Genomic DNA, 17,642 nt, shown 5'->3' with positions numbered 1-17,642 from the left:
CTAAAAGGGTAGCGTTTTGCGAACGAAGGTTACGAGACGGAACATAAGGAACAACTAGGTCAACGAGATATGAAGGCGCTAAGCCATGCAGTGATTTATAGGTTAATAGAAGAACCTTGAAGTCACATCTTAAATGGACCGGGAGCCAATGTAAGTTGGCTAATATTGGGGTAATGTGATCAATTTTTCTTGCCCGTGAGAGCAGCCTTGCAGCAGCATTTTGTACTAACTGTAGACTTTTGATGCGGGACTTAGGAAGACCACAGAATAGTACATTACAGTAGTCCAGGCGCGACGTGACGAACGCATGTATAATAGTTTCCGCATCACCGGTTGAGAGGATCGGACGAATCTTTGCAATATTACGAAGGTGAAAAAACACAATTCTGGTTATATTCTTAATGTGCTTTTGAAAGGAGAGAGTTTGGTCAAATATTACCCCGAGATTAGTTACAGTATCGCTCTGAGTGATAGTACGGTTATCTATCGTTATAGTGGTTTCCTTGAATAAGTGTTGATAACGAGTTGGACCAATTATCAACATCTCAGTTTTATCTGGGTTAAGACGAAGGAAGTTGAGAGACATCCATTGCTTGATCTCTCTTTCCTTCTCAGCTGAGTGGAAGGAACTATCGGGGGTCGACTGGCGTAGAGTCAACATTGCCACTGTATCAAATACGTGTTTCGGATTGTTTTATTGAGATTAATAACTTGCGAAAAATACAGAGTTTTTGCTAAAATAACCTCATCTTTATATTTCAGGAAAACCTCAAGTTTGGTTAGACGCCATCTGCGCTCATGCTTTCTACATAATTGCTTAAGCGTGCGCGTTTCATCTGTGAACCACGGAGTAGGCAATCTACGGCAAGTTTTCAGACGTAACGGCGCCATAGAGTCAATGGCATTTAACAATGTCGCATTGAATTCATTTGTAAGATTATCAATAGAGCCGGTGTATGCGGGAAATATAGCGGTTGCCGGCGACAGTAACTCTGATAGCGTAATTGCAGTCATGGAGTTAAAATTACGGCTCCTATAATTCTGATTGCTCTCTTGTCTTTGACAAGGAACTAGAATTTCAAATTTTATTAAGTAATGATCAGACCGAACAGTAGTGATGACAGTACTGCTATATTTAAGGTTGCAAGTCCTCGGGATAATACCACATCTATGGTATTTCCATTCTTATGCGTTGCTGCCTGTACGGCTTGCGTAAAACCATACGTATCAGTTAAAGTCTGAAACGCCGAAGTAAGTGGCTCTGATGGTAAATTCATGTGGATGCGAGCTCACAAAATTTGGAGGCGAGGCCTCATTAAGCGGCATCAGTTCATTAGGTTTTAACCAGGTCTCGCGGAGACCAAAAACGTTTAGATTATGTTCCGTGATGAGGTCATTAACGAGAACTGCTTTCGTATGAAGCAATCTAATATTCATAAAACCGAGTTTAAGTGTAATCGGTCGATCAAGGTGCGTATCTATCGAAGGATATTTAAACGAGATGCGAGTAAGATTGTGTTCTCTAGGCCTGACATCACCTCTCGAATGTTTGTTAGCGTGGTGGGACGATATGACCGTGGGAATCTGATAGTAAATATTTGTTACACATGTAAAATTATCAGCAAAACATCAGCAAAACCGGTCGGGGTGGAGTGATTGGATTTGTCTACTACCCCAGTAGAAAGTGTGTTTGTGTGTTAAGCACTATTCAAACTGTCACGCTCTAGTCTACACAAGGAGCTATGTGCATCCTGGAAGTCTAGCCTAGCGCTAGTTAACTTTACCTTAACAGACTCCAAACCCATCCTGACAGGTGGTCTAATCACCTGTGCCCCGGCCTGCTCTAAAGTTACCTGTATTTTATAGATAAATGGCCTTACTTCTGGGGCCGCCCCGACCTGCTGAGGAAGGACGGCCTTCACCCTAACCGTGAAGGCGCCTTCACTCTTTCTAGGAATATAGATTACTGTTTGAGCCACACATGACAGGTCAGTTTAGAGCAGGCCGGGTCACAGGTGATTAGACCACCTGTCAGGATGAGTTTGGAGTCTATTAAGATAAAGTTAACTAGCGTGTCATGTAACATGGAGTGTGGGGAAGGAACAAATGGTGCAAAAAAGTGAGTATGGATTGCTCCCAGGAATAAATTAGCGGGGCCGACATTCCAAATTTTAACAGCAGATGGTGCAAAATCTGAGTTAGGTATTAGTGAGTGAATTGGCAAAGCTGAAATTCCAAAACCTTCCAAAAGATGGGGCCAAATCGTTGCCAGAAACCAAAATTGAACGTGGTCTGATCAATGGAACACACACGAGGGCACAAAGGTGGTTTTTATTTTATTTTAATTGTATTTTATTTTACTTGCTTGGCTGAAATATATTCTGTAACCGCTTAAAGCAATATTATCACAGAATTAGACTAAGCTGCCCACCCTTATGAGAATAGGGGTGTGTTAAAAAGGGTAAGAACAGATGAGTTCTTGTTTTCTTTTAATTTTATTTTATTTTCTTTAAATTGTATTTTATTTTAATTGCTTGGCTGGAATGTATTCTGTAACCGCTTAAAGCAATATTATCACAGAATTAGACTAAGCTGCCCACCCTTATGAGAATGCGGGTGTGTTGAAAAAAGAAAAGAAATCAATTCAAAGGCTTTGAATTATTTTGATTTAATGGTTGACCAAAGTCTGACTTTGAAGTATTGGTTTTATAAAAAGGGAAGTAAAGAAAAGAGGAAATAGGGTGCTTGCCAGGGGGGTTTCCACAGAATTTCGGTGGAAAGAGTGAAACGGAAATGAGCTGCCCGGAAAAACCGCAGGGGATGAGCGTGGGAAGCTGGACAGTATAGAAGCCGTAGGCGTGGGAAACTGGACAGTATAGAGGCCAGCGGAAAAGGGAAGGGCCAGAGAAGTCTATAAAAAGGTCACCTTGGACATCTACGGGGCTCTCTCCTGGACCGCGGTCATAACGAACAGAAGCCGGTAGGAGTTTCAAGACCTTTTTCCAAAGCCTTCGAGATTTTTGTGTAAGACGCAAGATTGCTGGCACCGATTAACTTGGATTTACTCAAAAGAATTGGACTGGACAACTTTGCTTGAGAAACTAGGTGAGAAGACCGACTCTTTCTGTATTTCCGTGCGGGGAGGGAGACCGTATTGGGTAGTGGGTCCTCCCGTCACCAAAACTAGTTTCTAAATTGGATTTTTAGAGATAGAATCGAATTGATCACTCGACTTTATTTCCACCAAAAAATAACCCCCAATTGGCACCCTCCTTTTCCTCTTTTCTGATTTAATTTTTGCAATCAAAATTACTCCAGGATTGAATGATTGTATTTGCAAGGGCATCAGTGAGTGGAATTGTTCAGTTTTTGGAGGATTGTGATTTGTAATTTTATTTCATGTTTCTTCAATAAAAGAGTTGTATATACTCATTTAATTCGTTGTGCGCTAATTTGTATGATTTATGCAGTCGATTGCTTGTGGATGGGTTGATAAGACGATTTATTAACGGGAGATTTTAGAATTGGGGACTAAGGCATTAGATTTATTTCCAAACTCTGTCTTTGCCATACTTCTGCTAATTTGATTTACTTCCGAAAAAAGAGAAGTAGGCTTGCGGCTTTATCAAAAGCGGAACGGGGCCAGATCAAAAGCATTTAATTTAATCGGGCCACGTCAAAGCTACTTTGAATGATTTTGAGGGATTAATTTGCCTTCAGAATTAATTACAGGATAATAGTAATTCGATTAATTCATCTTAACCAGTATTAAAGTAAAATATTATTCTGTTGGAAACAATCGAAGTTGAGAAAGCACTTTTAGAGTAAGTGTTTATATATATATACTATACCGTTAGAATTAGTAAATAATGTATTAAACTTATTCTTAAACACTGTCATTGTCCTACTTCTGCTATTCTGACTTGCTCCCGGAAAAAGGGAAGTAGGCTTGCGGCTTTATCAAAAGCGGAACGGGCCCTGAGCCAAAGTATTTAATTTACTCGGGCCGCGTCAAAGCCAATTTGGATGATTTTGAGGGATTAATTTGCCCTCAGAATTTATTACAGGATAATAATAATTCGATTAAATCACTTGAACCTGTATTAAGTAAAATATTATTTTGTTGGAAACAATTGAGTGCGAGGGAGCGCTTTTACGGTTAAGTGTTTATATATAGATCGTTGGAATTAGTGATTAATGTATTAAAGTTCTCTTTTCAATCCTATCATTGTCATACTTTAGTCAAGCTGACTTTCCACCGAAAAAAGGGAAGTAATCTCTTTACTTCCCCAAACCGGCCAGAGCGGGGCCTTATTAAAAGTTACTTCGGCGAGAGCAGCGCTACGGGGCGCTATAGACTAACAAATCCCTGAGGCCTTAACAAAGGCATCTAAAAACATCCGTAACGAAATACCAGCATCAAACCATTGAAGGGAGCCATCAATACGGCGCGGTCATACCGGTGATTTGCCTCGAATTGAGTTACTGGGCTTGCGCGTCGGATGACTTAAGCGGGAATGACGTCGAGAGAAGTTGGGTTGATTCCAAGAGAATTAATTTAACTCGGGTGGTCAGCTGCGGACGAGTCCCTTCGCCCCGGCTTATCGAACCCGTTACTGGGGAGCCGGAGGCACTTTATTGAAAAGTGCACGTTTGACAAGCGCTAGGCTAGACTCCCAGCATGCACATAGCTCCTTGTGTAGACTAGAGCGTAATAGTTTGAATAGTGCTACAGTACACTTAAACGCACTTTCTACTGGGGTAGTAGACAAATCCAATCACTCCACCCCGACCGGTTTTGCTGATGAAACGGTGCCGGTTTCAGATAATTCTACACGTGTAACAAATATTTACGATCAGATTCCCACGGTCGTATCATCCCACCGCGCTAACAAACATTTGAGAGGTGATGTCAGGCCTAGAGAACACAATTCTTACTCGCATCTCGTATGAATATCCTTCGATAGATACGCACCCGGATCGACCAATTACACTTAAACTTGGTTTTATGAATATTAGATCGCTTCATACGAAAGCCATTCTCGTTAATGATCTGATCACAGAACATAATCTAAACGTTTTTGGTCTCTGCGAGACCTGGTTAAAACCTAATGAACTGATGCCGCTTAATGAGGCCTCGCCTCCAAATTTTGTGAGCTCGCATGTGGCGCGTCCTCAAAAAAAGGGTGGGGGTGTCACCCTCATCTTGAATTCCGAGCTTAGTTTTAGGCCTCGTTCGATCAACGTATTTAAAACATTTGAGGTTCTCACTTTCCGATCCACCGCTTTACCGTCATTTTATCTTGCTGTTATTTACCGTCCACCCGGGGCTTACTCTGGCTTCCTGGATGAATTTTCAGAATTTGTGGCTGATCTAGTAACCAATGCGGATGATATAATTATCATGGGCGATTTCAACATCCACATGAATTTACCGTCAGAGCCACTTACTTCGGCGTTTCAGACTTTAACTGATACGTTTGGTTTTACGCAAGCCGTACAGGCAGCAACGCATAAGAATGGAAATACCATAGATCTGGTATTATCCCGAGGACTTGCAACCTCAAATATAGCAGTACTGCCATACACTACTGTTTTGTCTGATCATTACTTAATAAAGTTTGAAATTCTAGTTCCTTGTCAAAGACAAGAGAGCAATCAGCATTATAGGAGCCGTCATCTCAACTCCATGACTTCAACTGCGCTATCTGAGATACTGTCGCCGGCAACCGCTATATTTCTCACATACGCCGGCTCTATTGATAATCTTACAAATGAATTCAGTGCGACATTGTTAAATGCCATTGACTCTGTGGCGCCGTTACGTCTGAAAACTCGCCGTAGAGTGCTTACTCCGTGGTTCACAGATTAAACGCGTACGCTTAAGCAATTATGTAGAAAGCATGTGCGCAGATGGCGTCTAACCAAACTTGGGGTTTTCCATCAGGCATGGCAGGATAGCCTCCTGATAATAAAGATGCGCTTATCTTAGCAAAAACTCGGTATTATTTTTTTCACAAATTATTAATCTCAATAAAGACAATCCGAAACACCTATTTGATACAGAGGCAAAGCTGACTCTGCGCCAGCCGACCCCCGATAGTTCCTTCCACTCAGCTGACGAGTTCATGACATTTTTTGCTCAAAAGATTGAATCCATTAGGGATGAGATCAAGAATACCATTCCAATCGCTCGGTCGAGCCCGCCGTTTACCAACGCTGATGATCATGCAACAACCCTCTCAACTTTTAAAAGCGTGTCTCTTGAAAGGCTTACACAATTGGTTAGTGGGGCTAAACAAACATGTTTACTCGACCCTCTTCCAGCCAAACTACTTAAAGAATTATCTCAAATTTTAGGACCGTCCGTCTTAAATATAATCAATCTGTCTGTCTCCTCTGGGATAGTGCCAACAGCCTTTAAAACCGCTATCATTAAACCGTTACTTAGTTTAGTTTAGTTTATTGTTTAGCACATATTATTATATCAATAACTGTGCAAGGAGGGAGACGAAGCCTAGGGCTTGTAAAGAGCTACACTCCTTCTAACCCCCAATTCCAACCCTTAATGCTGAGTGCCAAGCTGGGAGGCAATGGGTCCCATTTTTACAGTCTTTGGTATGACCCGGCCGCGGTTTGAACCCACAACCTTCCAGTCTCAGGGCGGACACTCTAACCACTAGGCCACTGAGCTGGTTAAGCGACCAAATCTTGACCCGGACTGTCTCAGTAATTATAGGCCAGTTTCAAACCTCCCATTCATAGCAAAACTTCTTGAAAAAGTAGTAGCGCAGCAGCTTATCGATTACATGGTCGCCAATAATATAAGATATGACACTTTTCAGTCTGGTTTTAGAGCTAATCATTCCACTGAGTCAGCACTTGCTAAAGTGACTAACGATCTCCTCATAGCTATGGATTCAAACACTTCGTCTGTACTGTTACTACTCGATCTTAGTGCTGCCTTCGACACTGTAGACTTCGATATTTTATTAGGGCGTCTTAAAAGTTGTGTTGGTATTTCAGGGTCAGCACTAGGCTGGTTCCATTCCTATCTATCAAACAGGACGCACCGAGTGGTCCAAGGCAATGCATCCTCGGAGCTCTATAATGTTACGTGTGGTGTCCCACAGGGATCGGTTCTCGGACCAATTATTTTTAATATTTATATGATTCCGCTTGGGGACATAATACGTAAATATAATATTAGTTTTCAATGCTATGCGGATGACACCCAATTATATATGCCGTTATCGATGACAGATCCGCGGGATTGTTGTTATCTTGAGGCGTGCCTTGCGGAGATCAAGCAATGGATGTCTCTCAACTTCCTTCGTCTTAACCCACATAAAACTGAGATGTTGATAATTGGTGCAACTCGTTGTCAACACTTATTCAAGGGAACCGCTATAACTATAGATAACCGTACTATCACTCAGAGCGATACTGTAACTAATCTCGGGGTAATATTTGACCAAACTCTCTCCTTTCAAAAGCACATTAAGAATATAACCAGAATTGCGTTTTTTCACCTTCGTAATATTGCAAAGATTCGTCCGATCCTCTCGACCGGTGATGCGGAAACTATTATACATGCGTTCGTCACATCGCGCCTGGACTACTGTAATGTACTATTTTCGGGTCTTCCTAAATCCTGCATCAAAAGTCTACAGTTAGTACAGAATGCTGCTGCAAGGCTGCTCTCTCGGTCAAGAAAATTTGATCACATTACCCCAGTGCTTCTCAAATAGTGGGGCGCGCCCCCCTTGGGGGGCGCCGTGCTATACCTGGGGGGGCGCGTGTGACCCTGGGGAACAGGCTTTTTTTTTGCAGTACTAGAATAAAGTGTAATTGCGCATCTTCCCAGCAGGGGGCAGTGGCGCTCTCATTGTTACTTCTGTGACGTTTGCGACAGTGCAACATTTTACGACTTACAAGACAAGTTAGGATAGTCACGGTGGGGAGGGGGGGGCGCGAATTGTTTTCTTCTTGCTAAGGGGGGGCGTAACAGAAAATAATTGAGAAGCACTGCATTACCCCAATACTAGCCAACTCACATTGGCTCCCGGTCCATTTAAGATGTGACTTCAAGGTTCTTCTATTAACCTATAAATCACTGCATGGCTTAGCGCCTTCATATCTCGTCGACCTAGTTGTTCCTTATGTTCCGTCTCGTAACCTTCGTTCGCAAAACGCTACCCTTTTAGCGACACCGAGGGCCAAGAAAATGTCTGCAGGCTCTAGAGCATTTTCTATTCGGGCTCCAGAGCTTTGGAATGCCCTACCAATGGATATTAGGACTGCTACCTCAGTAGAAACATTTAAGACACGTTTAAAGACAGATTTCTATGACATGGCCTTTAACTAACCTGTAGTGGCCGATTCGGCTGGGGTTTGTTTTCTCTCCCTCTCCACCCCCTCCCTTCCCCCTCCCCGGCCGGGGAGGTGGTTAGGTGGCACCCATGCTGACAGCGGCTATCTGGATTCTCGTGGGCCAATTCAGGATGGGGGAACTGCAGCTCAACCTCCTCGAAGACACTGCCAGGACAATTGAGGGCTCCTTCGGCAGCCCTCTGCTCTGACATGGACATTCACTTTTTATTTCATTGATTTTCATGTTGTATCATTTGTGCCCTCTCTGCATCCATTTCAACCTGGTGATCTTGAAAGGGGGATCCTTCCATCTGTGGTCCCTTCTCAAGGTTTCTCATTTTCCCCCGGTAGGGGTGTTTAAGTTTTTCCTTGCCCTTTTGGGAGCTTAAGATCAGGGGATGCTTTGAGAATAATTGTCAATTTCTGTCTATGTGAAGCCCTTTGAGACTGCTTGTGATTTAGGGCTATACAAATAAACTCTACTTGACTTGACTTGACAAGAGTTAGGGAGATGAGTTCCACGCTAGAGAAAACAAAATCGTCCAAGCCTGAAAAGTATTGGGAGTCTGGGCTGAGAAGGAAGAGGGCGTCCGGCAGAGAACCCGGAAGTGGGGTCAATCATCAACCATCTTTGATTGAAATTTGTTCTTTACCAATGTAAATGTTCATACGAACACGTGTCTTTACTGCCATGGCAGCAGTGGTAAACATGCCAATAAACTGTATGATGTCTCATAAATGCAGGGTTATTAAAAGGTGCCTGGATGTGCTAAAAAATGCACAGCCTATCTCCTGATGGCACCTGTTTCAGTCTGTTTGGCAGAAGTGTGAGGAGGAAAGGAGACAAAAGTCATTAGGCAGGAACCATCCCAGTGTTGTTGTCATGACTCATCCTCAATCATGTCTGTGTGCTCACCCCTCCCCTCCTGTGTGATCATGTCCATAGTTTGTCAGTGTGTCTGTGTGCTCGCCCCACCCCTCTTGTGTGCCCATGATCAGTGCGATCATTCTCACCTGCCTCTTGTTACCTGTCTTGTATATTAAGTCCTGTCTGTGTGTCACTCCCTGTCGGAGCATTGTTGAAGTTTACTGTCATGAGGTTTGTTTGGTTCCTGTCTTTTGTCTCACGTCTCTGTCTGATTCCTGTGGTCGGTTTTGTTAGTCAGTTATGTCAGTGTACCGAGTCTGTTAGTTTGAGTTTGCTTCAATAAACCCTGGCCCAAGCTGCACTTGGTCGCCCTTCTCCGTTTCCACCCCGTATTCGTGACAGAATGCTCCGACCATCACAGTGACCAGCGCTTGGACCTTCCACTATCAGCTCCCGTTTGCGACGCCCGATCGACGTCCGTCGTCCGAGCAGGTTCCAGCGCCATGGGCTTCGCAGCCGCCATCGGACTTCCCTCCAGCGGCACCGGCTCCACGGCCGCCATCGGATCTTGCTCCAGCGACACCGGCTCCTCGGCCGGCATCGGAGTGCTTCTGGCGCCAGCGGCTTTGCGACCGCGATCGGATTTAGCTGCCGCGACGCCGGACCCGCGGCCGCCATCGGAGTGCCTCCTGGCGCCATCAGACTCGCGGCCGCCATCGGGCTCCACCTCAGGGTTGCAGGACTCGCGGCCGCCATCGGAGTGCCTCCTGGCGCCATCAGACTCGCGGCCGCCAACGGGCTCCACCCCAGCGTCACCAGACCCGCAGCATTGCTGGGCCTCGTGCCAACAATGCCAGACCCGCGATCGTCACAGACCCTGATCCCACTGCTGAAACACTGACTCCTGCTGCTGCGTGCAGCTCTGGCATACGAATGCTGCTGATCGCGGTCCGGACTCTCGAGTGCCGCTGATTGCGGCGAGGACTTTCTTTTAGCCACCCGAGTGCGGTTCTGTTTCCCAAGTTGCCGCCCGAGTGCGGTTCTGTTCCCCAAGTTTCTGCTCGAGTGCGGTTCTGTCCCCCAAGTTGCTGCCAATTGCGGTTCAGGTCTCCAGTTTGTGCCGCGAGTGTGGCCCTGGGCCCCTGAACGCCGCTGAGTGCAGTTCTGTTCCCCAAGTTGCTGCCGATTGCGCGTCAGGCCCCCAGTGTGTGCCGCGATTGTGGCCCTGGGCCCCTGACCGCTGCTGCGTGCAGTTCTGTCCCCCAAGTTGCTGCTGATTGCGGTTCAGGTCCCCAGTGTGTGCCGCGAGTGTGGCCCTGGGCCCCTGGACGCCGCAGAGTGCAGTTCTGTCCCCCAAGTCGACGCCCGAGTGCGGTTCTGTGCTCCAAGTTGCCGCCCGAGTGCGGTTCTGTGCCCCAAGTCGCCGCCCGAGTGCGGTTCTGTGCCCCAAGTCACCGCCCGAGTGTGGTTCTGTGCACCAAGTCGCCGCCCGAGTGCGGTTCTGTGCCCCAAGTCGTCGCCTGAGTGGGGTTCTGTGCCCCAAGTCGCCGCCCGAGTGCGGTTCTGTGCCCCAGGTCGCCGCCCGAGTGCGGTTTGGTTCCCCAAGTTGCCACCCAAGTGCGGTTTAGTTCCCCAAGTGGCCGCCCGAGTGCGGTTCGGTTCCCCAAGTGGCCCCCGAGTGCGGTTCGGTTCCCCAAGTGGCCGCCCGTGTGCGGTTCGGTTCCCCTAGTTGGCGGCCGAGTGCGGTTTGGTTCCCCAAGTGGCCGCCCGAATGCGGTTCGGTTACCCAAGTGGCCGCCCGAGTGCGGTTCGGTTCCCCAAGTGGCCGCCCGAGTGCGGTTCGGTTCCCCTAGTCGCCGCCCGAGTGCGGTTCGGTTCCCCAAGTTGCCGCCCGAGTGCGGTTTGGTTCCCCAAGTGGCCGCCTGAGTGCGGTTCTGTGCCCCAAGTTGTCGCCCGAGTGCGGTTCTGTGCCCCAAGTCGCCCCCCGAGTGCGATTCTGTGCCCCAAGTCGCCGTCCGAGCGCGGTTCTGTGCCCCAAGTCGCCGGCCGAGTGCGGTTCTGTGCCCCAAGTCGCCGCCCGAGTGCGGTTCTGTGCCCCAAGTCGCCGCCGAGTGCGGTTGTTTCCCAGTCCCCACCGTGCGCGGTTCAGGCTATTTCAAAAACCAGTAGGGTCGTCTGGACTGGTGCGCTTAGCCCCCGCCCCCCCCCCCCCGCGTGCCGCCGTGGGGGGTTGGGTTTTTGGGACGTCGGGAGCCGTCCCTTGTGGGGGGGTTCTGTCATGACTCATCCCCGATGCTCGCCCCTCCCCTACTGTGTGATCATGTCCATAGTCTGTCAGTGTGTCTGTGTGCTCGCCCCACCCCTCTTGTGTGCCCATGATCAGTGCGATCATTCTCACCTGCCTCTTGTTACCTGTCTTGTATATTAAGTCCTGTCTGTGTGTCACTCCCTGTCGGAGCATTGTTGAAGTTTACTGTCATGACGTTTGTTTGGTTTCTGTCTTTTGTCTCACGTCTCTGTTTGATTCCTGTGGTTGGTTTTGTTAGTCAGTTATGTCAGTGTACCGAGTCTGTTAGTTTGAGTTTGCTTCAATAGACCCTGGCCCAAGATGCACTTGGTCACCCTGCTCCATTTCCACCCCGTATTCGTGACAGTTGTCTTGCCATCACTCCTATTTAATGACTCCCCAGGCATGCAAATTCAAACTCTAACATTCTCCTGTTTTTTTAAAGCATCTTCATGCTCCCCTTGTATATTTAGCAGCGTATTTTATGAGACATTGGCTGATAATAATAGCATTTTTGCATTCAAAAAGCTTTTTTTTTTAACGCAATGGGAGTGTAAGTGTGCAAGTGCAGTCTTACCCTTGCTAAAATCTACTGTCAGAAAAACTGTGCTTATGTTTATAGCAATTGAAATAAAACACCAGTCCTTCATCACTATTGAGGACAGAGATTTAGATCATGTCCACGCTCTACAAGTCCACACACAAAACTTAATTGTTGGGAAAGTTTTCCAAATTTACATTAGCAAAGGTCACATTCTTTTACTATCAATCCACATGTTTGAAATGTGCCCTAATTCACCATCACTTGTTGCATAGGCTTGTGCTTGACAGCCTAAAATTCTTCCACATGTGAATATTTTATTAATACCTTTTTTGTGGTGCATTCATAGTGTTTATTTGTTTATTTGTTTTTGGTTTGTGTGTGTGTGTAAACACAGCCTAGATTGTATCTTTGTTACATGTCATGGAAAGACATAAGGTTCCCATTCAATTGCAGGGAATCATTAGAGGGACACAACTGTCAACAGTGACATGATGCTGAAGACAATCGCTAATTTTGGACCATCTGAATTAGCTAATTACTTGATGGGGTTGCTGGCTAACTGGAATGAAAATTGCTGTTTTGAATTCCAGCATCTTAAGTGTCAACAAGAAGACACTTGTGAGCTGTGGGGTATTCCAGAAAGCAGCTTCAACATACTCTGAGACTATCCCTGAACTCTGAGTTGACTTACTCAGAGATGGGAGACTGAGTATTCGGTTCCAGAAATGCTGATCTGTTAGTTCAATCAACTCCGAGTATGTTAACCTGGAGTTACGCGCGTGCACAACCACTATAAAAAGCCATTATCAATGGAGCCCCGATACCATGAGTCACCATGACAACTGAGGAAAAACAGATCACCTTATTTTACCATAATGGCTTTGGAGGTCCTTATGCAAGCCTACGGCGAGTACGAACGTATTTTTCTTTGCAAATCTAATACGGCTGCAGCAGCGAAGAAGAGAGAGACGTCATGGGAGGAAATTGACGCCCGAGTCAATGCGTCAGTTTGAACCAGGGACGTGCGGTCAGAAGAGGCAAGGGAGGCTACACCTCCCCTGCCATCATTTTCCTTTTAATCTCAATAATTTTGTATATCTGTCTGTAACGTCATGTTTCTTTAGATGAACAAAACGGCTTTGAAAAGAGATCTTACGGAGGGTACGAAAATAATTTCTCCAGCCTTATGCCAGGGGGTGCTAGTGATCCCGGGATGCTTCGTCAGTACCTCCCCAGTCATGAACCTCAACGCACGTCACTGGTTTGAATGTACTATTCCGTTGATGTACCATTTAACCATAAGAGCGCAGCGTAGCCTATAGTTATGAATTTAAATAGGAATGAAATTTGATTTTCATTTAGGTGCAATCCAACAGGAAAAAAGGACTTGGAAGCAGCTCAATATGAAACACATGAAAAACATTAGTCAAGAAGGTAAGGCATGTTTTGCTAGGCTGTGATTGCACCTCACTTTGATTTTAAGTTAATTATTTTATATGGACTTGGGCTATTACACAAAGTCAATGTTAATTTAAACTAAAATACTAATTTAGTGGCTACTTCAAATAATAAAACCCACATATAAAATGTTTTCCAATATCCTTTCAGTTAATTCTACACTTTGTGGATTAAAACTTGACACAAACACATTTATGTTTCATACCTATTGAAGTAATTTAAAATGGGACACTGTAGCCTACACTAACACTCAATAAAATACTATTTTAAAACAAACATTGAGTTCTTCTCAGCTAACAGGAAAAAGTAATGCTCTGCCTCCCCAATATTATAAAGAAAATGCCATTTGCAAAAAAAAACAGTACTATGCATTAAAGTTGCTCTGATGTGAGTGCTCGTCCGCAGTGTGTGAGGTTGGAGATATATGGCCGGAGAAGGTTTTTTTTTTAAAAATAAAAAAAAGTCACATGCCCACAGCGCCATATGTGAGACTCAAACTTGTGGTGCCTGCACACAAGTCAGGTGGGTGTACCATAAGCCATTCAATGGTGGAAGAAGGTTATTGAGATAAATTATACTGTTCAAAGAAAAGCGGTAGCGTTCGAAATGATAAAACGTCTAATCTGGGTCAGAAAATTCTCTCGCGACATAAAGCATTTCTAATTATTACGGCTTTGATGTCGATCGGATTTTGAATGAACGGCCCATCCATGATTAACCGCTTTCTTTGTGTGAGGGGAGACAGGTAGAAACTCTGGGTCTCTTGTAGTAAACTTGCCGGTGAGCAGGTTATGTTCACAGAGTAAGTTATCGCAGTAACTGACCCAGAGTTTAAGTTACCTCTCTTTCTGGAATGGATAACTCGGAGTTTCCCTCATTAAGGGTTAACTTACTCAGAGTTTTCACATAACCCGCTTTCTGGAATACGCCTCAGGTTAGTTACAAGGGCAGCAAAATAAGGATGCAACAATAGCGGCATATCGCGACACAGCAATATTTAAAATTGCCAAAAAGTCAAAGTCAAAGTCTGCTTTATTGTCAACGTCTTCACATGCCGAGACACACAAAGAGATCGAAATTACGTTTTCCCTATCCCACGGTGACAAGACATATTACACGATAGACATACAAGTAAACGACGCAATATAAAAAACAAGAAGGCACAAACAATAAATAATAAGAGTAATAATAAATAATAAATAAACAGATAACACAACAAATAAGAGCCAGTGTGCATACAGACAGTAAAAGTACAGAACGCTACGCAGAACGGGGAAGCGAGTTCAGGATCCTGACAGCCTGGCGTATGAAGCTGTTTGAGAGTCTGGTGGTGCGGGAGCGCAGTCTTCTGTACCTCTTCCCAGAGGGCAGAAGCTCGAACAAAGAGTGAGCGGGGTGACTCACATCACCCACAATCGTGGTCGCCTTGCGGGTGAGATGGGAGGTGTAAATGTCCTTCAAGGAGGGGAGCGAAGCACCAATAATCTTACCAGCCGTGTTCACTATGCGCTGCAGGGCCTTCAAGTTGTAGTCAGTGCAGCCGCCACCCCAAACAGCAATACAGCTGGAGAGGACGCTCTCAATGGTGCCGCGGTAAAATGTAGTCATGACGGCCGGAGGGGCGCTCGCTCGCCTGAGTTTCCGCAGGAAGTACAGGCGGCGCTGGGCTTTCTTTGTCAGTGATGCGGTGTTGGTGGACCAGGAGAGATCCTCACTGATGTGCACCCCCAGGAACTTGGCGCTGCTCACTCTCTCCACCACAGCACCGTCGATGGTCAGCGGCAGGTGTTGGGTGTGACCCTTCCGGAAGTCCACAACAATCTCCTTGGTCTTGTCGACGTTCAGCAGGAGGTTGTTGTCCCTGCACCACGTGGTCAGACGGTCAACCTCCAGCCTGTATTGGGTCTCGTCTCCCTTGGTGATGAGACCCACCAGAGTCGTGTCGTCAGCAAACTTGACTATACGGTTGTCGCTGTAGGTTGCAGTGCAGTCATGCATCAGGAGGGTGAAGAGCAGCGGACTGAGCACGCAGCCTTGGGGGGCCCCCGTGCTCAGCGTGATGCTGGCGGAGATTTTGTCGCCAACACGTACTACCTGTGGCCTCTGACAGAGTCCAGTAGCCAGTTGCAGAGGTAGGTACTGAGGCCCAGCGTGTCAAGTTTGCTGATGAGGCGTTGTGGCACAATGGTGTTGAAGGCAGAACTGAAGTCCACAAACAGCAATCTCACATACGAGTCCCTTCTCTCCAGGTGGGTGAGGGCCGAGTGGAGGGCAGAGCAGATGGCATCCTCAGAGGACCGTTTGGCTCGGTACGCAAACTGGAAGGGGTCAATGGTGGGGGGGAGAACGGATCGGATGTGCTCCATGACAAGCCGCTCAAAGCACTTCATGATGATGGGCGTAAGTGCCACGGGGCGGTAGTCATTGAAGCAGGACGGAGCGGGTTTCTTCGGCACAGGTACGATGGTGGCAGCTTTGAAACACGACGGGACGATGGCCTGCTGCAGGGAAGTGTTAAAGAGGTCTGTGAAGACATCCGTCAGCTCACCAGCGCAGTCCTTCAGCGCTCGACCCGGGATGTTGTCGGGGCCCGCCGCCTTACGGATGTTGATAGCGGCAAGCGCCTTCCTCACGCTGTCGGCGGAGAGGCACAGGGGCAGGTCGTGTGAAGGGGGAGTGGCCTTCAGCGGGCAAGTGCTGTTCTGAGCGTCGAAGCGAGCAAAGAAGCGGTTGAGGTCATTGAGCAGACGGACGTCGCCTTCACAGCTCTGCGGCGCGGGCTTGTAGTCCATGATGGTCTGAATGCCCTGCCAAAGGCTCCGTGCGTCCCTGCTGTCCTTGAAGTGGGCTGTAATTTTGCACGAGAACGCCCTCTTTGCATCTTTGATGCCCCGTGACAGGTCAGCCCTCGCAGTCCTCAAGCCAGCCTCATCCCCCGCTCTAAAGGCTTTGTTCCTGGCCCTCAGCAGCCTGAAGACAGCCCCCGTCAGCCATGGCTTCCGGTTAGCCCGAGTGACGATGGATTTTGAGTGAGTCACATCATCAATGCACTTCCTGATGTAGAAGGAAACAGTCAGTATACTCCTCAATGTCTGTCCGATCGTCGCAAGTGGCAGCCCTCCTAAACATGTCCCAGTCAGTAGAGCCAAAGCAGTCACGCAGTGCATCAGAGGCACCCTCAGGCCACACCCGTACTTGCTTGCGAACTGGCCTGGACGCTCTCACCATTTGTCTGTATGCGGGCAAAAGCATAACAGTGATATGGTCAGAAAGTCCAAGATGGGGGAGGGGGGCGGCTTTGAAAGCTCCTTTATGCGAAGAGTAGACCAGGTCCAGGAAGCTGTCGCCACGCGTAGGAAAATTAACATGCTGGTGAAGCCTCGGAAAAACAGACTTCAGGTTAGCATGATTAAAATCCCCAGCGAAGATGGTGAAACCGTCAGGGTGCGCTGTCTGTTGTTCACTGACAGCCTGGTACAGTTCACTAAGAGCCGCGATCCTGTCGCCTTCGATGTTGGAAGGTGGGATGTAAACCGCGACGAGCAGAATCGCGGTAAATTCCCTTGGCAGGTAAAAAGGACGGCACTTAATGATCACGAACTCCGCCAGTGGCAAGCAGTGCTTGCATACCACTACAGAGTCCCGGCACCATTCGTCACGGATGTAGTCACATATTCCACCTCCACGAGATTTCCCTCCTTGTACAATGGCCCGGTCCGCCCGATAGCACGCTAGCCACTCCAGATGTACAGCAGAGTCCGGAATGTTGACAGTCAACCAAGTCTCAGTGAACACGAGCACACAGCAGTCCCGCACTGTCCGGTTTGTAGATCGCAGCAAGCGAATGTAATCCATTTTGTTGTCCAGCGATCGAACATTCGCCAGAAGAATGGAAGGCACGGCCGGGCGAGCAGGGTTGTCCGCCAGCCTGGCCCGGACGCCCACGCGTTTGCTCCTCTTCAGCCTCCTCGCACACCGCTTTCGACGCTTCCCAACCAGGGGAGGAATAGCAGATGAGCCCGGCGACGCTTCAGGACGTAGCAGTCCGAGCTCCTTTAATGTTCCCGCATCAAAGTCCAGAACTCGACAAAACTCGCTTTGGCCGATGTCAA

General features: G+C 47.1%; 2 protein-coding genes and 1 long non-coding RNA gene across 3 annotated transcripts in view; 2 read left to right on the top strand and 1 right to left on the bottom strand.

Moving 5' to 3' along the window:
• LOC133152430 (cell migration-inducing and hyaluronan-binding protein-like) overlaps positions 1–17,642 on the bottom strand; it is a 233,489-nt gene that overhangs the window by 133,495 nt on the left and 82,352 nt on the right.
• On the top strand, positions 2,106–9,622 carry LOC133152433 (uncharacterized). The gene is made up of 2 exons (XR_009714131.1): positions 2,106–3,105; positions 8,454–9,622. It is a non-coding gene; the product is annotated as an uncharacterized LOC133152433 (long non-coding RNA).
• On the top strand, positions 3,112–6,823 carry LOC133152432 (uncharacterized). Its single transcript, XM_061276016.1, has one exon. It carries the CDS (start codon positions 4,910–4,912, stop codon positions 5,870–5,872), a length of 963 nt encoding a protein of 320 aa, XP_061132000.1. The 5' UTR covers positions 3,112–4,909; the 3' UTR covers positions 5,873–6,823.

This window comes from Syngnathus typhle, linkage group LG4, assembly GCF_033458585.1.
Source record: "Syngnathus typhle isolate RoL2023-S1 ecotype Sweden linkage group LG4, RoL_Styp_1.0, whole genome shotgun sequence".
Lineage (NCBI taxonomy): Eukaryota > Metazoa > Chordata > Actinopteri > Syngnathiformes > Syngnathidae > Syngnathus > Syngnathus typhle.
This window is presented reverse-complemented; position numbering and strand designations above follow the sequence as displayed.

Bases quoted from the DNA above. Each gene is read 5' to 3' on its own strand.
- LOC133152432 (XM_061276016.1), top strand. From the start codon at position 4,910: ATGTCAGGCCTAGAGAACACAATTCTTACTCGCATCTCGTATGAATAT.